The sequence below is a fragment of the Pongo pygmaeus genome, chromosome 11 (genome assembly GCF_028885625.2).
Source record: "Pongo pygmaeus isolate AG05252 chromosome 11, NHGRI_mPonPyg2-v2.0_pri, whole genome shotgun sequence".
NCBI lineage: Eukaryota > Metazoa > Chordata > Mammalia > Primates > Hominidae > Pongo > Pongo pygmaeus.
Window position 1 is genome coordinate 74017667 of NC_072384.2, and position 15444 is coordinate 74033110.

General features: G+C 38.5%; 1 protein-coding gene across 2 annotated transcripts in view; it reads left to right on the plus strand.

Annotated features, from left to right (window-relative positions):
- The window catches only part of SCRN3 (secernin 3), a 32059-nt gene that overhangs the window by 5105 nt on the left and 11510 nt on the right, over positions 1-15444 (plus strand). For both annotated transcript variants that reach the window (XM_054477370.2, XM_054477371.2), the window contains exons 4-5: positions 155-354; positions 4864-5076. In XM_054477370.2, the coding sequence (XP_054333345.1) occupies positions 155-354; positions 4864-5076 (413 nt within the window). The remainder of the gene's footprint in view (positions 1-154; positions 355-4863; positions 5077-15444) is intronic.

Here is a 15444-nt window from a genome sequence, read left to right on the forward strand (position 1 = left end):
CTTCAGAAGGAAAGATTTTAAAGTTAGATGTCATTTCATCTGTTAACTTGAAAGAAATTTTACTTTGAATCTAAAAAATCTCATGAGCATGAAATTATTTCAGAAAAATAATGGAAATTTATTTTAATATGAGAACTGTATATTTTTGTTTTAGACTTGGCCTTGAAAGAGCTGATACAGCTGAAAAAGCCCTCAATGTCATTGTTGACTTACTAGAAAAATATGGCCAGGGTGGAAATTGCACAGAGGGTAGGATGATATTTAGCTATCACAACAGTTTCCTGATAGCTGATAGGAATGAAGCCTGGATTCTGGAGACTGCAGGGAAGTACTGGGCAGCAGAAAAAGTACAAGGTATGGACAACTTTTTGTGATTTAACTTGTTTTTGCAATTAATAAAATACACCCTTACCTATAGATATTGCATTTAATTGCTTCCAAGATTAATAATCTAGTGTAATGAAGGGTTGAACTGCAAGGGAAATTTAAAAATTTGAAAGAATAATGAAAAAGTGCCATAAAGAGCTTTCTTGAAAAAGATAAAAAGGTAGCATTACCTCTGGGAATATGAATTTCATATAACCTGTATATACTTTCTTTGCTGCAGCTCTTGGCCATTTCATAGTACTTTTTCACTTCAATAATCCCTTACAATTTCTTCCCCTTTAAACTTTGGGCTGCACTCCAAAATCTTATGTGTAAGTGTGGAGGTGAGGAAATGGGAGTGGGGTTAGAGACAGGTGTTTGTGAGTTGGTGGTTGAAAAAGCTGTGTTGATACAATAGTAAAACACAAAAGTTTGATATCTTTGAATAAAACAACATTATTTGATTGTTTTAGAATGCTTTGATTTTTCATTCTCATTTTCTTTGTGATCATATATTCCTCTAATTTTTCAAGTGAGGAAAGCCAGAGATGTAAAGTGATTTAAGGTGGTAAATGAAAGACCTAGAATTTAAATCTTTTCATCTTGAATCTTGTCACTAGAACATAGCCTTATGTTTAAGCATAATCATGTCCTTCTTGGGTATTTAACTCCTGGACTCCTAGTTTACTAGAGAGATAAGATACACATGTGAAAATGTTAAATGGTGCATGAATGATACAGACACATAGATGCTGTGAACATTTAGAGAACAGAAAGGTTATTATTGTGAGCTAGAGGAGTTCAGAAAGGCTTCATGAAGGTAGCCTTGAACTTTGGAGGATTTGGGTGTTATTTTTTAAAACAGGTCATTACCAGTTGTTTTGATAGACATTTTGTTTTATGTTTTGCATAATATGTTTATTAATATATAACATTGTAGTTAGACTTTTTCTTTTTGTGATAATTGGCTTGATAATACCATTGAGCACTTTTATTTTATTAAATGTACTACGTGCAAGAGAGAAATGAATAAATACATTTTGTTGAAAAAGCCCCACCTGGCCATCTAAAATGAACACCTTCATTGGGTCTCATTGTCTAGCTGTAGATTAATTTTGCCAACTGGTTTCTCTTTCTATTACTAACTAAGCCCAAGAACTAAATTGTTAAATGATAGGGAATTATTTATTAGATGGAAAATTATTGGCTGGGCATGGTGGCTCATGCCTATAATCCCAGCACTTTGGGAGGCTAAGGCAGAAGGATCACTTCAGCCCAGGAGTGTGACAGCAGCTTGGGCAACACAGTGAGACCTCAGTTCTACAAAAAATACAAAAATTAGCTGAGTGTGGTGGTGTGTACCTATAGTTCCAGCTACTCAAGAGGCTGAGGTGGGGAGGATAGCTTGAACCCAGAGGTCGAGGCTGCAGTGAGATATTATTATGCCACTGTACTCTAGCCTGGGCGACAGAGTGAGACCCTGTTGAAAGAAAAGAAAAGAGGGAAGGGGAAGGGGGAAAGAAAGAAAAGAAAATTCTTCCATCTGATTCTATCATGACTTGGATCTGGTTTTTGTAATGAGGGTATCCCAAGTATGACCTCATTATGTGTCCGGAATTCGTGGGTTCTTGGTCTCACTGACTTCAAGAATGAAGCCGCGGACCCTCGCGGTGTTACAGCTCTTAAGGTGGTGCGTCTGCAGTTTGTTCCTTCTGATGTTCGGATGTGTTTGGAGTTTCTTCCTTCTGGTGGGTTCGTAGTCTCTCTGGCTCAGGAGTGAAGCTGCAGACCTTCGCGGTGAGTGTTACAGCTCTTCAGGCAGCGCGTCTGGAGTTGTTCATTCCTCCTGGTGGGCTCGTGGTCTCGCTGGGTTCAGGAGTGAAGCTGCAGATCTTCGCAGTGAGTGTTACAGCTCATAAAAGCAGCGTAGACCCAAAGAGTGAGCAGTAGCAAGATTTATTGCAAAGAGCGAAAGAACAAAGCTTCCACAGTGTGGAAGGGGACCCGAACGGGTTGCCACTGCTGGCTCCGGCAGCCTTCTCTTATTCTCTTATCTGGCCCCACCCACATCCTGCTGATTGGTAGAGCCGAGTGGCCTGTTTTGACAGGGCGCTGATTGGTGCGTTTACAATCCCTGAGCTAGATACAAAGGTTCTCCATGTCCCCATCAGATTAGTTGGATACAGAGTTTTGACACACAGGTTCTCTAAGGCCCCACCAGAGCAGCTAGATACAGAGTATCGGTGCACTCACAAACCTTGAGCTAAACACAGGGTGCTGATTGGTGTGTTTACAAACCTTGAGCTAGATACAGAGTGCCGATTGGTGTATTTACAATCCCTGAGCTAGACATAGAGGTTCTCCAAGGCCCCACCAGAGCAGCTAGCTACAGAGTGTCGATTGGTGCACTCACAAACCTTGAGCTAAACACAGGGTGCTGATTGGTGTGTTTACAAACCTTGAGCTAGATACAGAGTGCCGATTGGTGTATTTACAATCCCTGAGCTAGACATAGAGGTTCTCCAAGGCCCCACCAGAGCAGCTAGCTACAGAGTGTCGATTGGTGCACTCACAAACCTTGAGCTAGACACGGGGTGCTGATTGGTGTGTTTACAAACCTTGAGCTAGATACAGAGTGCCGATTGGTGTGTTTACAATCCCTGAGCTAGACATGAAGGTTCTCCAAGGCCCCACCAGAGCAGCTAGCTACAGAGTGTCGATTGGTGCAGTCACAAACCTTGAGCTAGACACAGGGTGTTGATTGGTGTGTTTACAAACCTTGAGCTAGATACAGAGTGCCGATTGGTATATTTACAATCCCTGAGCTAGACATAAAGGTTCTCCAAGGCCCCACCAGAGCAGCTAGATACAGAGTGTCGATTGGTGCACTCACAAACCTTGAGCTAGACACAGGGTGTTGATTGGTGTGTTTACAAACCTTGAGCTAGATACAGAGTGCCGATTGGTGTATTTACAATCCCTGAGCTAGACATAAAGGTTCTCCAAGGCCCCACCAGACTCAGGAGCCCAGCTGGCTTCACCCAGTGGATCCCGCACCGGGGCTGCAGGTGGAGCTGCCTGCCAGTCCCACGCCATGCGCTCGCACTCAAGTGCTGCCAAAATGGTAGCCCAGGCAGAGGAGGCGCCGAGAGCGAGCAAGAGCTGTGAGGACTGCCAGCATGCTGTCACCTCTCAATTAGAGTAATTTCATTGATTTTTACTTGACAGACTGTCATTTCAGCTGTTTTTAAAACATTATCAATTTTTATTTATCATGATCTGTTTCATTTAGTATAATCTCTAAGACAGGCTTTTATTTTTTCTATTTTGTATTTTAGTTGAAAATTTTGTTTATAGCTTCATGCCATAATATTTTTGGAAGTTACATATTTTGGTTCTAGAATTATTTATAATTAAAAAATTTATAGAAAGGACTACTATCTGGAATATATAAAGAGCAGTCAAAACTCAATAGTAAAAAAAGAATCCAGTTAGAAAATAGGCAAAAGATATGAAGAGTCATTTCACCCAAAGGGATATACAGATTTGAAATAAGCATGAAATGATGTTCAACATTATTAGCCATTAGGGAAATGCAAAACCCCAGTGAGATTTTACTACACCTCTATCACAGTGACTGAAATAAAAGTAAGAATGTATAGCTAGCCACTCTAGAAAATAGTTTGTCAGTTAAAAAAAAAAAAACTAAACATGCAACTACCATACAACTTAGCAACTGTACTCCTGTGCATTTATCCCAGAGAAATAAAAACTTACATACATTTACACAAAAACATGTACACAAGTATAGCAGCTTTTTCCATGATGACCAAAAACTAGGAACAATTCAGATATCCTTTACCCTGTGAATAAGTAAGCAAGTTATCATACATTCATACCATGGAATATTACTCACCAATAAAAATAATAAACTATTGATATATAGAATAACATAGATGAATCTTTAGAGAATTGTGCTCAGTGAAAAAAGCCAAAAGTTTATATATTGTATTATTCCATTTATATAATATTCTTGAAATTGCAATTATAGAAATGGAGAACAGAATAGCTGTTACCTGAGGTTAATGAAGGATTTGGGGTGGTAGATAAGTAGGTGTGGCTATAAAAGGGCAACATGAGGGATCCTTGTGGTGATGGAAGTATTCTTTATCTTGACTATAGCAATACCAATATTCTGGTTGTGATATTATACTACAGTTTGGCAAGATGTTACCATTGGGGGAAACTGGGTAAAGGGTACAGAGTATCTCTCAGTATTTTTTTTTATAACTGCATGTGAATCTATAATTATCTCAAAATCAATTTAATTTTAAAAATAATTCATTTATCTTTTTGAATATGTAATAGATGCTCATGGCACAAAATTTATGTCTATATTTACATTTACATAGTGATTAGGAATCTTGATGTACAGATACACGCTTTATGTTAAATATGACTTTTCTTCTCCTTTCTCCTCTTCTTCTTTGAAAATAGAGGGAGTTCGTAATATTTCTAATCAACTTTCCATAACAACCAAGATTGACCGGGAACACCCAGACATGAGAAACTATGCTAAGCGGAAAGGTTGGTGGGATGGTAAAAAGGAGTTTGATTTTGCTGCAGCATATTCCTATCTTGACACAGCCAAGATGATGACTTCATCAGGCAGATACTGTGAGGGCTACAAGCTTCTAAATAAGCACAAAGGTAATTTTATCATATAAATAATATTAGGATGACAAACTGTATTTTGTGTAGATGTAATATGGGAATGATAACATCTGTTTTGAGGAATTACAATTAGTAAAAATATTGTTCTATTAAAATGAAAAATATTTATTTATTATAAACCTATTTTTTGAGATAAGTATTATACAATTGTGAGAGGGTCATGATTCTTTTGAAGGTCAGGTTCAGATTTTCAATGCTCAGATGCATTTTTTCAGTTCTTATTAATATTCTTAAAACAAAATTGAGATTACTTTTCTTCTGAGAATTCATTGCAACCTGGAGACAGGCTTCTTTGACTATTGCTGCTGCTGCTGTTATTTATTTTTGGGTAGTACTCTTATCGGTTATTTTCTTATATATAGAACTTCTGGCCAGAAGACAAACTGAGCAGATATAGGAATTCCCTCTTTCCACTCCAAAACTTGAGAAATGTTGGATAAAATGTTTAAACATTCAAGACATATATAGCTAAGTTCAAATACAAGAGGAGAAAACCACCAGGTACCAAAAATGAAGAGAGGGCCCACACAATCCTCCTCATCTCTGTGTCAGTTGGGGGATTCTGGACCAGATACACACCTTAGAGGCTAGAGTGTTAACATCCATGAGAATGTAGGCGTACAGGTGAAAAAAATCTATTTGGGGAGCTGGAACTAGACTCCTTATTAAGGCTATGAGTCTGAAAAATGCTGCTCCACTCCCTACCCAGAGTTTAGGATGAAATTGAGCTGCCTGCTGCTCCAGGATATGGATCAATACAGTTTCTTGCGACAGATTGAACTCTGAGCCACATTTATTTTGTGGACTCACCTGGAGCTACCTGGTGAGAAACAAACACTGATTTGTAACCAGTAAACCAGACAAGATCCCAGAATACCTGTATTTCTATACCCACTATATGAATATTTGGTATGACAAATATTTATATTTTACTCAGATTTCCCATGCTATAATGAATCTACATGTATTTGCCACTGAAAATATTTGTTACATGGGGATTCAGTTGAAGATGTAGTTTCTATGACTATTATGATAGTTTCTACTGTAATGTCCTCAAGTTCACTCATCTTTTCTTCTGCATGATTTAATCTGCTATTAATCTCATCTAGTAATATTTTAATTTGTTATAATTTTAATCTCTACAAGTACCATTGGTTTATTCTGTATAACTCCCATTTCTCTATTCTTTACTTTCAAGTTTTAAAAAAATCCTTAAGCATGTTTAGCATCTTTATAATAATAATTAGAGTGGCCGGGCGCCGTGGCTCACGTATGTAATCCCAGCACTTTGGAAGGCCAAGGAGGGCAGTTCATTTGAGGTCAGGAGTTCGAGACCACCCTGGCCAATATGGTGAAACCCCATCTCTACTAAAAATACAAAAATTAGCCGGGTGTGGTGCAGGCACCTGTAATCCCAGCTACTTGGGAGGCTGAGGCAGGAGAATCGCTTGAACCTGGGAGGTGGAGGTTGCAATGAGCCGAGATCACACCACTGCACTCCAGCCTGGGTGGCAGAGCCAGACTCTGTCTCAAAAAAATTTTTTTTTAATTAAAAATTAAATAATTAGAGGATAGTTCATTAACATTTAATGGAAGCTGGTTCTGGTTGCAGGTAAGATGGAATAAGTAAACTCTACTCTGTCTCTCTTTCTGAATATAACTAAAAATCTGGAAAGAATGCATGGAGCAGCTTTCTGAGGAGTCTTAAAAGTAAAACGGAGCAGTCAGCAGGGCAAAAAAAAAAAAACCAGAAGTCAAAGTAGGAATGATCCAAGAATGAGTTTCATGGTTGTTGTTGTTCTTGTTTTTCTCATTTCATCCAGCCTGGTGTTAAACAGCATGAATCCCAGAAGCGTGTACTGGGTGTCAACAGAAAGAGCTCCAAGAGAAACCTTCTTTTTCTTGTCTGAGGAGAGGGAAGGTGGGCACCAACAAGACATAGCATGGGAGAAATCTCCTGGGAATTTTTTTTTTTCTGCTTTCTTTCTGTCTTGTCCCAGCTCCCAAGCAAACTCCAGTCCTGAATCTGCAATCTTGTGATGGTTATGTGATGATGGTAGCAGCTGCTGGGAAGCATCTAAAACTCTGAGGGAAGGGAATTCTCTCCCACTAGAGGAATTGTGGTCCAAATACCATAGGAGAAATTCTGTTGCTTTTTGCCCTCTCTCTGTTTTCCTGCCTCTTGGCTTCAGAGGCAGACCCAGATGTGGGAAGCAGTTGGGCAAAGAAGGGAGACCACCAAGGCTCTGTTGTTCTAGCTAGAGGACCTGGAAGGGGGATCCCTGGAAGCCAGAATGTCAGGGAGAATTGAGGAGCAAAGGTAGCTCAAGAAAGGAATCCCATGAAGTTGTGTAAGAATGCCTGGGCCTACCCTAAGCTGCACATGGGTGTATCTGACCCTAAACAGCATACCAAAGCCTTTGAGAACTAACCTATAGAGTAGACAACTGCTCAGTTTCCATATAGTGCTTTTTTTTTTTTTTTTTGAGATGGGGTTTCACTCTTGTTGCCCAGGCTGGAGTGCAATGGCGCGATCTCGGCTCACCGCAACCTCCGCCTCCCAGGTTCAAGCGATTCTCCTGCCTCAGCCTCCCTAGTAGCTGGGATTACAAGCATGTGCCACCACACCCGGCTAATTTTGTATTTTTTTTTAGTAGAGATGGTGTTTCTTCATGTTGATCAGGCTGGTCTCGAACTCCCAACCTCAGGTGATCCACCCGTCTCGGCCTCCCAAAGTGCTGGGATTACAGGCATGAGCCACCGCGCCCGGCTGATAGTGCTCTTTTAGGACAGCAAAAGAGCACTGCAAAAAGGTTTTGTAAACAACTGACATGGGAATCTAGTCCACAGAAGATGGCTCAAAACTATGATTTCTGAGGAAATGAACCAGTTCCTTGAAAGCTACAAACCACCAAAATTCACCTAAGAACAAATAGATAATTCTTGTTTTAGCAGATACTTTAGTTGGTTGTACTCAGTCTGCAAATTCTGTCTCCTGATTGGCAACTCAAATTTCAGTTTAGCTCTTTTATCCTTAGCTGAGCTGCTTGCAATCTGCCCCACACGTGCTTAATCAGCAATCAGATGGAGATTTGGGCAGTTCTTTTACATAGAATTTGGGAGTTCTCCTCTCTGACTCTCTCTTTTATGGGATTGCCCCCTCACTTTCTTTTCTTTTCTTTTTTTGTCTTTCCTTTTTTTTTGAGACAGAGTTTTGCTCTGTTACCCAAGCTGGAGTGCAGTGGTACGATCTTGGCTCACTGCAACCTCCTCCTCCCGGGTTCAAGCAATTCTCTTGTGTCAGCCTCTTGAGTAGCTGGGACTACAGGCACATGTCACCTTGCCCAGCTAATTTTTGTATTTTTAGTAGAGACGGGGTTTCACCATATTGGTCAGGCTGGTCTCCAACTCCTGACCTCGGGTGATCCCCACCTAGGCCTCCCAAAGTGCTGGGCTTACAAGCGTGAGCCACCACACCCAGCCTTCCCCCTCACTTCCTGCTGCTTGTGGTTGAGGTCTGGTTCTTCAGGCCAGAAAGACCAAGGTTTTCTATTGCTGTCTGCATAAAATGACACAGCATTGACCATGGGCTTCCCTCAAGCTAAAGCCATAACAAAAATAAACTTACCCTATGCTTCATTCTGTCTCCCAACTTTGACCTTTCCTCCAGAATGTTACTTCATTTGTTAATTGTAAAGAGCCTTCGGGTAGTTGTTTTTCTGTATTTTGTCCCAAGTTGATAGTTATCTGCGGGAGTGTTGGCCCAATAGGAGCTCACTTAGCCGCATTGAAAGTAGAACTCCTTCCCATGTCATTTAATATTCTATGATATTATTTTACTTATAAAAATTAATATATTCACATGATTCAAAATTCTGAAGTACACAAGATTATACAAAGAAGTCTCTCTTTCCTACCCTGTCCCGAGATAGTTTTTTTTTCCCATATGCAGTTCCTTATGTGTTCTTCCAGAGATGATATATGCTTAATGAAACAAATATGTAATTTTTCTTTTTTTACAGAAATGATAGCATGCTATTTACACTTTTCTCCACGTATAGTTAGCAATATACAATGTAGATCAGTTAGCAATATATGATGTAGATCATTCTGTTTCAATATATACAGAACATTCTCATTTTTTAAAACAGATATGTAGTATCCTATTATTTTGTTATTCGCTTATGGTAGTATTTTAATCATTGTATAATAAAGATTGATTGTATGAATCATACTTTAGCTATCAAATCCCTGTTATTTAGGTTATTTTTAGTTTTTCATTATTGAAATTATATAACATGCTTATACCTTATTTATATTCATATCCGTGACTATTTTCTTTTTTTTGAGACAGAGTCTTGCTCTGTCCCCCAGGCTGGAATGCGGTGGCACCATCTCAGCTCACTGCAACCTCTGCCTCCTGGATTCCAGTGATTCTCCTGCCTCAGCCTCCCAAGTAGCTGGGATTACAGGTGCCTGCCACCACGCCTGGCTAATTTTTTTATTTTTTGTAGAGACGGGTTTCACCATGTTGGCCAGGCTGGTCTCTAACTTAACTGACCTCAAATGATCCGCCCACCTTGGCCTCCCAAAGTGCTGGGATTATAGGCACGAGCAACTGTACCCGGCCAAGCCACCGCACCCAGCCCCATGACTATTTTCTAAAAATGAGTTTGTAGAAGTAGAATGTCAGGTCAAAGCTTATGCACATTTGAAGGTTTTTGAAACACATTGTTAAATGACCACCAGAAAAGTTACGTAAATTTAAATTACTGACAATAATATTTGAGTACCCATTTCCTAACATGCTTATCAATAGAGGATTTTTTCAATCTTTATAAATTTTGTAGGCAAAATGGCATGTAAATATATACACCTACTACGTACCCACAAAGAGAAATAAGAAAAAAATGGCATGTTACAATTTTAATATTTTTTTTTAGTGAAATTAGATATATTCTTACATTTACTGAAAATTTGTAATTGCTTTGTAAGTTGTTTATTAATGTATCCTTTTCCCATTTTCATGTTGGGTTATTACTAACTCTTAAAAAATAACTTCCAATGTATTTTCTCCCTTTGCTTCCAAATAATTCCAGCAAAGTAAGCTTTATTTAGATTACTGAGTGGCAGATAATTGCTAAAAGGGTCATGCTACTAATAAAAATGTGACTAATATACCCTCCTTCACTTGAGGAATAAAATGTTTCTATTAAAAAAAAGTTTTTTGAGACAGTGTCTCGATCCAATACTCAGGCTGGAGTGCAGTGGCGTGATCTCAGCTCACTGCAACCTCTGCCTCCCGGGTTCAAGCTATTCTCATGCCTCAACCTCCCGAATAGCTGGGATTCCAAGTGTGCACTACCATGCTAGGCTAATTTTTGTATTTTTTGTAGAGCTAGGGTTTCACCATGTTGTTCAGGGTGGTGTCGAATTCCTGGGCTCAAACCATCTGCCCACCTTGGCCTATCAAAGTGCTGGGATTACAGGTGCGAGCCATTGTGCCTGGCTGGTAAATGGTTCTATAAAGCAGTCAGAAAGCAACTACTCTGAGATGGATCAGTCAGTGATTGATATTTGCTTCTCATGTATTCATTAAACAAATTATATGCTAGTTATTATGAGGGTGTGGCCAAAACATTAAGGAATTGAGTACAACAGTGCAGGATGGTTTGGTCTGGGGTCCAGGACCACCAAGCAAGGTTGTGGAGATCATGCCCCGCACAAGGGGGCAAGTAGGGCTGAAATCCAGCACCACTATCTGCCCCAAAGAAGAGGCTCCTTTCTCTAATTTTCATAAAGGTTAGCTAGCCCAGAAATGGCAGTGGTGGCATGGAGATGGAGCAAAGTGGACAGATTTGGCATATACTTTGGTGGCAGAATGGACAGGACTTAATTAATTGGAGTGAAGGTTAGAGAGAGAAAGATGTCATAAATGAATACCAGGTTTCTGCTGGGAACCAGTGAACAGTTGGAAATGCCATTTGTAGAGATAGGCTAGATGGAAGATTTGAGGGTAAAGAGTGTAGTTTTCCATTTTAGAAGAATCAACTACTCTGAGATAATAACCTAACCATCCCAGAGGGATGATTTGCATCTTCCTTTGTCTGAGAGGACAACTCATCCTCTTCCCTTCCTGGGTTTAGAACTTCACCCAAAAAGTGTTGGTGATTGAGGGTGGAGCGTAGGGTAGGAGTAGTCTTAGGAGGTGGGCACTCCTATCCACTTGAAATTCAAGATATTAACTCAGACCTGTAGCAAAAATAGAGTAAGACTCTAGAATAAAGCTGATGCCATTGGATATTTTCAGTCTTTTATTGACAGGTACACAGGAAGTGGCAAAGGATTTTTTTACATGAAGTTATGGGTACATTCCCCTGTATATATGTTTCTTTTTATTATTTATGTTGTTTGGTGCTAATACAGCTATTTAAATAAATCCAATCTCAGTATAAAAAAAGGAAAAACTTTGACAGAATATTTGTAGAATGCCTTTACATTATTTTTTTCAAAGTAGTCAATATCTTATTTATATTTTAATTTCCAAAAGAACATGTTATAATTTGAAAAGTTTTCTGTAAAGTTTCTTAATGTTATAGTTTTATGAATAGGTTATCTAAACTATCTTTTTCCCCTATGTAGACAGATATGTAGAAAATGCTAAAGCATGTTATACTAAGGATTTTAATTTTAGACTTATTGTAAAAGGAGAGCATCAGGAAAAATAGCTAATGCATGCGGGGCTTAATACCTAGGTGATGGGTTGATAGGTGCAGCAAACCACCATGGCATATGTTTACCTATGTAACAAACCTGCACGTCCTGCACATGTATCCCGGAAATCAAAATTTAAAAAAAGAAAAAAAAAAAGTAGATCAGGAGGAGCTGTTGCAGCAACACCTACTCCCATTTATTAAGTGCTTTTATCAAGGGCCAGATACTGTGCTAAATGATTTAATTATATTATTCTTTTTTTTTTTTGAGGCGGAGTCTTACACTATCGACCGGGCTGGAATGCAGTAGCGTGATCTCTGCTCACTGCAACCTCTGCTTCCCGGGTTTAAGCGATTCTCCTGCCTCAGCCTCCCAAGTAGCTGGGATTACAGGCACCTGCCACCACGCCCAGCTAATTTTTTGTATTTTTAGTAGAGACAGGGTTTCATTTTGTTGGCCAGGCTGGTCTCAAACTTCTGACCTCATGCTCCGCCCACCTCGGCCTCCCAAAGTGCTGGAATTACAGGCATCAGCCACTGCGCCCGGCCTAATTATATTATTCTCTAAGCAACCATGTGAAATAGATATCTTCATTTTACAAATGAAGAAACCAGCAGTGTTTGTGCCCTTCTCTATGAAACTGAAAAAAATGGACTTTCTTATTTGTCGTATTTTTCTCTCAGCACCTAATTCATTATGTTGTGTGTGCTTAGTAAGTATTGAATAAATTAACAAAGTATTGTTAGTTGATTTGAATTAAATTGTAATTTGCAGATAGTTTAACAAAGATCACTGTTGTGTACTTTTTGCTAGTAATAAACTTAAAGGCTCAGGAAATAAATTTAGCAGATATTCTTTAAAAATGAAGAACAACAATGCATAATCAAGATGGAGAGGAAAATGCCAAGAATTCTAAGGTTTAGGGTAATTGGACAAAAGAAAGAAAAAAATAGAAATAATTATAAGCCAATTAGCTACTACATAATAATAATAATTCAGTTATATTTAAGAATAACTGAATCATAGATTTGAAATGCATACATGATTATAGGAATAGATGCATCTGACATGAAACTTACTTTTTCTCAAGTGTGAAGTATAGTTCATCTAGCTTTCTGTGCTTTGACAAAAGACTATGTCTTTCTAATACTTTCACAGAAAATTGTCTACCAGTACATTATAGTTAATTTTTCCTATGATTTTTCTAGATAGAACAGCCTACCTCTCTTCTTTCCAACTATCCCTACCTGATAGCTATTAACTGTGCCGCATGTATATCCAAATTGAATCTATATTCACTCATATATTTTAAATAACTATCTTAAATTGCAATGAAATTACACCCTGTGTTTTGCATTTATTTTACTGAACCCTGCCACTGCAGTCTCAGTACTTATTCAATGCTTGCTAGTGGATTACTTATGGCTATCCTACTCAAGTGATCATGTAAATCCTCCTTTCATTTTGAGAATTGTAGGTTTTGAATACAGAAAATATTTTCATAATACCTGTATTATCACAGTATTATGGTTCTGACACTGTTTTTTATTAAAACTTGCCATTTATAGGAATTTGGATTTGAATCATTTTTAAGGCTCACTAGGTGTTGAAACTATGCACCTGATACATAGGTGTGGATGGCAGGTTTTTGCTTTATTGTTTAGTTTTAATATTAAGGGCTGCTTTTAGGCACACCTTCTTTACTGTGTTTTTCAAAACTAACAGAAATATATTACTTGTGTAACAAGTTATCTATAAATTCAATAAGTTATTTTTCTTGATTTTGAAGTAATGGCTATATTGTGGAGAAACTGGATAAGAAAATGTAGACTTATATAAATCTGTTGTCATTAACATAAAATAGTTGGTAGCCTGCATAATTAACTGAGGGCAGAACATTAAATTATTTTATATGGAAGTCAGTTTTAATTTGAAATATTATGAATTACAATTTGGATACAGGCTTGCTGTGAGCTTTTTCTTTTAATTCCCAATTATGGGAGTGGTTGGTGGAGGAGATTCTTACTTTTCATGCTCTCTTTGTTCTTACGAGTTACTTCATTTTTTCATTCTTTTACTGTCATTATAGGGTTTTGAGAGAGAGGAAGGAGATACCTGTGTTTAATCAACCATGTTAAATGAAAGTTTTTTGTTTCTTTAGAACTAATTGAAATACAATAATTAAACATTTCCATATAAAGTATCTAAAAATATCTGTTGGCAGAAACTATGTTTTGTGATTGATTGAGTGATTGACAGGGTCTTGCACTGTCGCCCAGGCTGGAGTGCGGTGGCACCATCATAGTTTACCGTAACCTCAATCTCCTGGGCTTAAACAATCCTCCTGCCTCAGCCTCCTGAGAAGCTGGAACTACAGGCATGCATTACCACACCTAGCTAATTTTTTTTTTTTTTGATAATAGGCGGCGGACTTGCCATGTTGCCCAGGCTGGTCTCAAACTTCTGGGCTCAAGTGATACTCCTGCCTCAGACTCCCAAACTGGTGGGTTTACAGGCGTAAGCCACCATGCCTGGCCTGTGTTTTTTTCTTTTTTTTTTTTTAACTGTACTTGTTACTTGTTACCTGGATTCACCACATTCATTACTGTTATTAAGAAATTGGTACTACTTCAGGGTAAAAAGAGACTGATGTATTTAATAAATGGGAGGCATAATAGTGCAGTGGAGTGGTTAAAAATCACAGGGCTGGTTATGAAGGAGTAGTTGGTATTAGACCAACTTCCTTCCAGGAATAACTATAAGATCTGGAGGGAAAAAACCCCTGTTGTTGGAAGACATGGATGAATACCCAAAAGAGTACACAAAAGAGTAGAGACGAAGAGCCTAGATCCTGAAGGCTGAGAGGTCTTCTACACATTGAGAAGACCTTGACTTTCTATGTCACAGTTTCTTAACGCAATTGCCAACTTCTAAGCAGCACGTAGGTAGGATGAGACGTGACACTGAGAAATCAAGCAGAAAGTAGCTGCTAGGAGCCTTACAAGCTAAGCAGAGAATTTTTTTGCAGTCTCATAAGGCCTTAGGGACAAAAATTTGACTGGAGGGCCAGCCAAGAAGAAAGTACCTGGGAAATACCCCTAAGCTTTCAATTGAGATCCCAGAAATGCTACTTCTTAGGAAGAGTAAGAACAAACAAGGGATAGACTAGTCTCAACACTGGATCAAGGTAATCTACCTATATTCTATCTGGTTGCCAGAAGAATATTAAATGCTCTGTGAAAGAAAATATCATGCAGAGCCTCTATAAAATTTCATTCAATGGAAAGCATCAGGCATGCTAAGAAATAAGACCAAATGACTGAAAACCAAGAGAAAAAGTAGATGGTAGAAACTGACCCACAGGCTGTCTACACATTAGCTTTATTGGAAACAGACTTTGGAATTACTATTATATATTCAAAATAATTAGATGAAAAGATGGAGAATTTCATCAGGGAACTGGAGTCTGTAAAAGAACCAAATGGAAATAATACAACTGAAAAATTATAACTGAAATTAAGAATCCAATAGATTGATTTAACAACAGATTAGGTATAACAGGAGAAAAACGTTAGTGAACTGGAGGGTCAGTAGAAAAGATTCCAATTCAAACAGAAATAAAAGTTTAGA